Source organism: Drosophila obscura, unplaced genomic scaffold (assembly GCF_018151105.1).
Source record: "Drosophila obscura isolate BZ-5 IFL unplaced genomic scaffold, ASM1815110v1 contig_29, whole genome shotgun sequence".
Classification (NCBI taxonomy): Eukaryota; Metazoa; Arthropoda; class Insecta; order Diptera; family Drosophilidae; genus Drosophila; species Drosophila obscura.
In genome coordinates this window covers 1,875,372-1,883,377 of record NW_024542816.1, presented here as the reverse complement: position 1 = coordinate 1,883,377, position 8,006 = coordinate 1,875,372, and the positions used below count along the sequence as shown (strand labels likewise).

At 47.3% G+C, this 8,006-nt stretch overlaps 1 protein-coding gene across 1 annotated transcript in view; it reads right to left on the bottom strand.

Annotated features, from left to right (window-relative positions):
• Window positions 1–811: 811 nt before the first annotated feature.
• Window positions 812–8,006, bottom strand: part of LOC111078843 (dopamine D2-like receptor) — a 34,112-nt gene continuing 26,917 nt past the window's right edge. Inside the window, 8 exon segments of the mRNA XM_041594528.1 lie at window positions 812–1,192; window positions 1,290–1,334; window positions 1,337–1,389; window positions 1,615–1,749; window positions 2,193–2,462; window positions 3,519–3,817; window positions 4,320–4,572; window positions 4,682–4,791. Of these exon segments, the coding sequence (XP_041450462.1) occupies window positions 981–1,192; window positions 1,290–1,334; window positions 1,337–1,389; window positions 1,615–1,749; window positions 2,193–2,462; window positions 3,519–3,817; window positions 4,320–4,572; window positions 4,682–4,791 (1,377 nt within the window). The 3' untranslated portion in view covers window positions 812–980.

The following is an 8,006-nucleotide window of genomic DNA, read 5'->3' as shown; positions in this document are numbered from 1 at the left end:
GATAACTTATCGATAAATAATATCATTCGTGTGCGCGTGTCTGTGTGTGCTGTGTGTGTGTGTGTGCGTGTGTGCGTGTGTGTTTGGGCCCGCTGACCTCAAGGCCCTGCTTGCCACCCTTAACCCTATTCTGCTGCCTTACATAAAGCTGCCTTACACTAGTTATATCGATACCACGTATCGAAGTATCGAACTTTCTGCTTCGTGTTGCCTTTAAAGATATGGAATTTCTTCTCTACTTCTTAACTACTCATTTTGGGTGGGGTCTGGAAGGGGGGAAGTGGGCATCATTCGGTGTGGGGAGTACGAGTAATTTTCCGCTCGTGATATGTCATCAGGGGTAAGGATATAGCATACAAAATTCAAAGCGAACATTGGCCACACTCTTGTGTTAACTTATGGCTACAGTAGAGTGTGTTCAGCATTCAGTGTGGGATGAGGGGAGGTTCGATTATATCCTTGGGGATTAGCTAAACGTAATTGTTAAAAATTGTACCTAGCCTACAGCTCGTAGTGCTCTCAACGCAGCGATATTGGTATGGAGATTATACATACATATATAAACGAGTACGAGTACTTATGCATAATTAGGAAAATGTATATACAAATCTATGTACATAGATAGCTGAACCTTTGAGTACAAATGCCTTAGTGCCTACAGTAACTACAAAACGAAAAGGAAACGAAAGGGGAAGGGTTGGGGAATTCCTATGCCTCGAGACTTATATGCCTAATTGAGTGGCGAGTATCGATCGATCTTGCATTTGGCACTGTGCTCCAAACATACATTCATTTATCCATCGCTTCATCCATCCATTCATCCATCGCTTCATTACTACCCCCAACTACTGCTTACACCTTCGATTAAATACAGTTTAGTCCAGTTTCTGCTTTCTTTCTATTGCTATTTTTGTTGTGAGTGCTGCTGCTTCTGTTGTTGCTGCTGCTGTTGCTGGTGTCCTTCTGCTTGACGTTTTCAATCACCCCATATGCATGATCTTCTTGAAGGCCTTGCGAAACTCTGGATTGAATATCGTATAGATCACCGGATTGACAAAGCTGTTGATGTAGCCCAGCCAGGTGGTCATCATGTAGGCCGTGAGACCCGGTCGGCAGTCTTTATTAAATTTGGCGCACATGGCGTCCATGATGTTGCAGGTGAAGAATGGCAGCCAGCAAAACAGGAAGACACCTTTTGGCCCAGCCAGTTATGGATGGAATAAAAATAAATAGAGAACGGCTTTCTACCCACTTGTCTTTGCCTGTTATTGGCTTCCGCATGAACTTACCCAAAACGATGGCCAATGTTTTTGTGGCCTTGCGTTCCTTTTTGCCGACGATTTTTCGCGTTTCTTTTTCGAGGCCTTGTGCACCTTGTATATCGTGAATCTACGCCCATAGACGGCAAGGCATGGCACGCAAGCAGCGAACGGCAAGTGGCAGGGATAATAAGCCATGGTAAATTGCATTTACCGAGAGGGAGAGAAAGAAAGTGAAAATATATATAGAAAGAGTCCGAGTCCACTGAAAGTGTAGGGGTTGGGGGAGTTACATTACCAACACTCAAAGCTGAACTAATAACTCTAATTAGGGAGGACGGACGGCGTTACTCACCTTGACGCCTGCGAGTTTTTCTTATCCTTGCGCGAGGACGTTTTCGATGTGGTCGATAGCGTTGAGTCGTTGCGTGCCAAAGTCATGGCCTCCTGCACTCCGTAACGGACAAAGGACAATGGTTTCATGGCGACGCTGCAAAACGGAACAGAAAACGAAACGAAACGGAACGGAACGGAACGTAACGTGACCGCACATCAGGCAATGTTTCGGCAATTCAAGTGCAGGAGAAAGTGGAGGAAACTACGGAAAGTGGACGTGGTGAATGAATGGCAACCTACAGGGCTACAGGCTACAGTGAGCTATGATGGCTGGTATGAGCTACGATTGCTGGGTGAAAAATCTCCCTTGATCCAATAGAAAACGAAAAGGCGTCGTAGGGAAGGGACTCGTGGGTTGGTGGATTGTCAACAGATGACATACAAGTACGGAAAACGTGTTGCAAAAAATATAATTTATGCTGGTGCGATGAAAATATATATGTATGTATATGTGGTGGGGGGTTCAACTAAGCGGTGGGAAGCTCTAAAATAAATATGTTCAATGGCAAATACCTGGAGTGATCGACTGCCACTGACCTGAGTGCTGGCTCGCCGCGCTTCGGAGAATCCTCGGCCGTGTTGCGCCTGCTGCTGACACTCGAACGCTGCAGCGTGGCGCCGCTGGGCAGGGGGCTGTCTGGGGGCGTGGCGCTGCTCACCGCTGCGGCGATGCCGGCCGGGCCCGTGGCCACGCCCACGCCTGCAAGGACATCGTCAACGTTTGAGGCTGCATAACCAGAATCATGATTACCATTCGGATCGGCAACCACCAGCTGTGGCTGTGTGCTGATCTGAGCCACAACGCTGCTGCCACACGGACGCCAAAGTGACGCGGGGATTTCCCATTTAATTTCCAATCGTTCGTTCGTTCCAGATGATGATTGGCGGTGGTTGGATGGCATTGGCGTTGGGGCGCGTCAAATGCAATGCAATCCGGGCAGGACAATCAATCAATCGATGGCACAGACAGGCAGGCAGGCAGGCAGGCAGGCAGGCAGGCAGACCGAAGATAGCAACGACGACGACGACGATGGCGATGTCGATGAGAGGACGAGAAGATGAAATTGGGGGGCGCAACGTCAATTAAAGGCAAGGCATAAATTGAGTTTTAATTAAGTGACGCATTAATTGAATTATTCAGATTTATTTTTCACATCTTCTTTGGCTTTGCCTTCTTTTTTTTTACTCGATTGGGTGGAAAGTTGCCAATAAGGTGGGTGTGTGTCGCGTGGTCTGTGCCCAATACCCAATACCCAATCCCAACCTCATCGCAATTCCTCTTTGTGCATCCGGGCGGGTCATTAATGGTTTCATTTCATGTCCTTATTGGATTAAGCAGGCCATCAGGATGCTAATTGACTGTGTTTAACGCCAGGCTGCGGGTTCCGACTGAGTCTCCGTCTCAGCCTCAGCCTCAGGCACGGACTCAAAATCGAAACTCAGACAGAGTTTCAGATTCAGTTTCAGATTCAGTTTCGGTTTCGGAGCACGACTGAGTGAGAGAGTTGAGTGCTCCTCTTATTTCAAAACAATTGATCAGAGCAGTTCCGAGAGGGACCCACTGACAGAGCAGTTTTGGCAATTAGATTGACAATTTTGTGTGTGTGGACGAGGGACAGGACCGCCCACTCTCCAGGCTGCATGGCCCGGAGCACTGAGTGCAGCTTTATTACGTGCTTGTGGCACGTGAAAAATCAGGTTGCCAGGTTGCCGATTTCCCCCTAAAATTATACTGTGCAACAAAGCCAAAAGCATGGCCAGTGGGGCTGGGGCTGGGGCTGGTGCTGGTGCCGGTGCCTGGCATAGAAGGAGCCGTAGGATCTGTTTTGGACACCCATTGGGTGCGCAGGGGGGGTTACTCACTTGCCGGTCTCCTCGACGACGGTCGCCAGCATGAACTCGGTGGACTTGTCGTTCACAATGACATGACAGTCGTCAATGTCCGGTGAGATGGCATTCTCGTCCTCCTCCTCGTTGGAACCGCTGGCCGTGTTGGTGGCTGGCTCGTCCGGCATGATCCGGCTGGCATGGCGACTGCTGTCGAGTGCCGTCTCCGCCAGTCGTCTCGTCTGGGCAATGTTCTCGATGACGCTGCCGCCCGTCAGCTCCGAGAGGTGCGGCTTACGGGCCGCCCTCTGTTTTCTGGCACGACTACGCAGGGCCTGTAACAAAAGGGAGACGCAAACAGAGACGCAGATAGAGAGAGAGAGAGAGAGAGAGATAGAGAGAGCGTGGGTGAGTGGGAGAATTAATCCAGGATATGCTGCGCTTGCAGTCTCCATGTGGATGGATGCTACAGAGCTAATGTGTGTAAACTATGCATCCATTCGATTCCATTCGATTCGGTTCGGTTCGGTTCTTTGGTGGATTGTAAACTGTGAATTGTGCACGAGTCAGCAGGGTATTACAGCCGGGAAAATCCGGACGGGACAGGACGGGATAGGACAGGACGGGCCAAAGCCTGGCCAGGCATTAATGAGTATTTAGAGCAGTAGCAAATCCGATTTTGATTAGCTACCACAAGCCAGCAAGGGAACAGCGTTCAGCAGCGTTCAACAGCTAATGGGAGCTCGAGAGGCGAGTATTTGGATTGGGAATTAAAAGCCTCATTCGATATGGCTGCGATATTGATTTTGTTGCCTGCGGAGTGGAGCGATTCGTCACCTTGAATATGTTCCAGTAGAGGAACACCATGATGATGCAAGGTATGTAGAAGCTGCTCAGCGACGAGTATAGTATAAAGTCGGCATTGTAGAAGGCGCACACATCCGGCTCGCGATTCGGCGTGTTGTTCAGCCCAAGAACTATCGGCGAGCCGATGGCAGCCGATATGGCCCACACCAGCAGTATCGTAAGGCAAACGCGGCGACTGTTTTTGTGCTTGGCGTACTTTATTGGCTGCGTCACAGCGATGTATCTGTGGAGAGTGCAAAAATAATAATTAAATAATTAAATAACTAGTGGATAAGTGTGGGTGGGTGGGGCATAGGTGGCTGGGTGTGTGGGTGTGTGGGTGGGTGGCTTACCTGTCTATGGAGATGGCAACTAAGTTGAATATCGATGAAGTAGAGCATATCACATCCATGGCTATATAGAAATCACAAACAACATCAGGCAATGCCCAGGCCCCATTTACCTGCAAAAGAAAAGGAAAAGGGAAACGGTTCATATATGTATGTATGTATGTATATGTATGTATATACTCGTTTATTGTTCTCTTAATCTGCTCAGTCCATAAGCGCTGGAATGGAGTGGAGTAGGGTCCTATAACAATATTTTTGTGTGCCAGAAATTAGTTTTCGAGTCTATCTCTCCACGGGCATCTCGGGCAGGACAGGACAGGACAGACTCCATAAAAACCTTAACAATAACGCTGGGAATTTGCTACCAAAGCCAAACAATTTGTAGCACACAAAGCACACACAAAGCATGTGGGTGGGTGGCAGGAGGAGAGTAGCCGCTGAAGGCTGAAACTGACATCCCTACCCAAACACACACACACACACACACAGGCAGAAAGACATTCATTTTTCTTCCCCGATCGGTTTTTGTGTTTAAAGTAGGCAAACAAACTCAATCGTCAGCTGAAACTAAAACCTGAACCTTTACCTCACAGGCCCCCCCCCCGGACAGGGGCCCTGCGCTTCCCTCTGCTGCCTCTCACACAGACATCAAGTGCAAAATATGTGTGGCAAGAAGGAGCCATGAAAGTGAGAGTCAAGTGAAAGCAGCATAGAAATGTACATACAATGTACAGAAATAGCCTGGCACAGACCCCATTCCAGGTCCCAGTCTGAGACCCATAGCCGGGGCTAAGCGAGCATAACAAAAGTTGAGCTCTGGCTAAAGAAAGTGGCAAAAACTTTTCGATATAAAGACACACGCACGAATGCTCCACACACACACACACACACACACACACACACACACACACACACACACACACACACACACACACACACACACACAGAGGCTGATACACGTGAATGGTATGGCAGCATTTTTATACAGGATTTTCTTTTGCCTTCCTGTTGCCATTGTCATTGGGCGCATTGCGTATACGAGGCGTAAGCGGCGGAGATGGCTTCCAGCTGCCTGGCTGCCTAGCTGCCTGGCTGCCTGCAGCTGAACTATAATTTATAATGTATTTTTGGGTATTGAGCATAAGTGTATATACACATAAAAAAAAAAAATGAAGCAACACAGAGTCTGTTCATGTCATCTATTCTACGTATTTTGTGTGTGTGTGTGTTTCTTTACTTTACTTGACTTTTCTTTATTTTGGTTTTTCTTTTTCATTTTCATTGCTGTTGTCGCTGTCCTTTTTCGGATGGCGCCAAAAGTTTCCGCAATCGATTAAGGCTCGACTAAATGTGGCTCAAAGACATACCTATATAGGTCTATATATATAGGTACATATGTACGAGGAGTATATAGATTACTGTACATGGAAATAGAGAGAGTGAAATCCTTCTTGGAAAACAAATGTAACATTTGTCGAATTATTTATGGCTTAATCATGGAAAGTTTGCTTTGAATTGCTGCCATTCACTTTCTTTGGGCTTCATTGTGGAATTTTTTTAATATTTTCTTGCCAAAATTTATACATATTCCGCTTCCTCTTCCCCTAGCCCATGCCAAACCCTATCCCTACCACCATTTGGTTTTTTGAGTATTGTGTAAGCGATTTCCAATTCAGCGAAAGTGTCTACCCCTCTCTCTCTCTTCCTATTCTGTTTGCTTTCTTCGTGTGGCTGTGGCTGTGGCAGCTCGAAAATGTTCAATTTATGTATATTGTGAGCATAAAGGCATTTAAAGTCCGCCGGCTGCTGTCTGGCCTCCCACTCGCACCCGCACTCCCTCCTGTTTGCCTATATTTTTTTGTGGGTTTTTTGGTTTATTTTAGAGGGAGAATAGAAAGTAAATTTCTATGCTATCGCAATTGTTTGTGTGCGGTTTTTGCAGCAGCAGCAGCAGCAGCAGCCACGGGACAGGCAGCAGGGCATAAAATAAATAAATTTATCTATTTGCACAGTCAAAGGCGAGCGCACACACAAAAACCCAAAGGGACAAAGCTTTCAGATGGCAAGCACCCAGCTCCAGCTTCAGCTTCAGTTCCAGTTCGATTTTGATATCGACTGGCAAGTCGGAGGCGACAATGAGCAGGAGACCGAGACACACACACACACACCGAGGGGCAGACGGCAGACAATGGCAAAGCAAACACACACGTAGCCTTTTTTGATAATTGAGCTTCTGGTTTTTATAGTTTGCACGCAGATGGAGTCCAGCAAAAGGATATATCGATGCTGGCACATAAGAGCATAGATCTGAGCATAGGTAAGGCCACATGCGCGTAGGATTCATGCTGCTTGGTAAATACTCTTCGGTGGCGTGTGGTTGTGGGGGGGCTGTGATTACGAGTATTTGTACAAATCTGTGGCACACAAACACTGCTCTCTCTCTCTCTGCGGATGTGGCTGTGGCTCGTTTCAATGATCTGCACTCATTGAATGGTGACCAAAAAACCCCGTTTGAGAAGCAGCTGCTTAACACATTGGAGTTAACGGCAGACAACAGCTCGAAAACTTCGCATAAAAGCAGAAAATATTCTCAGCAAAAGGGGAAAAGTTTAGAAGCTAAGCTTCTGCCTGTTCTAATTGGTTTTCCCCAGCACTGATTTCACTGGCTTCAGTTGCAGCTTTAGTTTCAGTTTCAGTTGCTGTTGCAGCTTCAGTTGTTCCACAGTGAAGACTGAATAATTGGTTCTTTAGTTTCCGCACTGGCTGGTTCACTGGAGCTCAGCTCGCTGTAATCCAACACTGTTTGTTTTCTTGCACAAATAAATCTCACAATTTGCCCCACAATTTTCCTTGGTTCTCTTTGGTTCCGCCCCCAAGCATTGGCTGTGGCAGTGGCAGTGGCTGTGGCTGTGGCAGTGGCTGTGGCAGCAAGTGTGTCAGCAGTAAGTGAAACTGCTTTTAATTAAATTCTTCCATCGAAGCCATCGCATTGTTTATTATGGCCGCTGGCAAAGTGGAGCGACAAAGCTCTGTGGCGAGTGAAGAGCGAAGAGTGCTGAGTGCAGGGGGGGGGTACAAGGCGGGGAATGCAATGGATCAATGGGGGGATCTCAAGGCAACGACTTTAACGTACCCTATCCATCTATCCATTTTGGAGTTGTGTGAATTTTCGAATGCTTTTCGAAGGAATATTCACAGTGGCACAATGGTAGGGGGCACTGGCAGCGTAGCAGTAGGAAATTTTCGATCTTAAGGAACGTTAAATTCATACAAAAAGAATATTCCAAGGAACCACAACAAATTGGTTTAACTTCGGCGCACTTAGAGC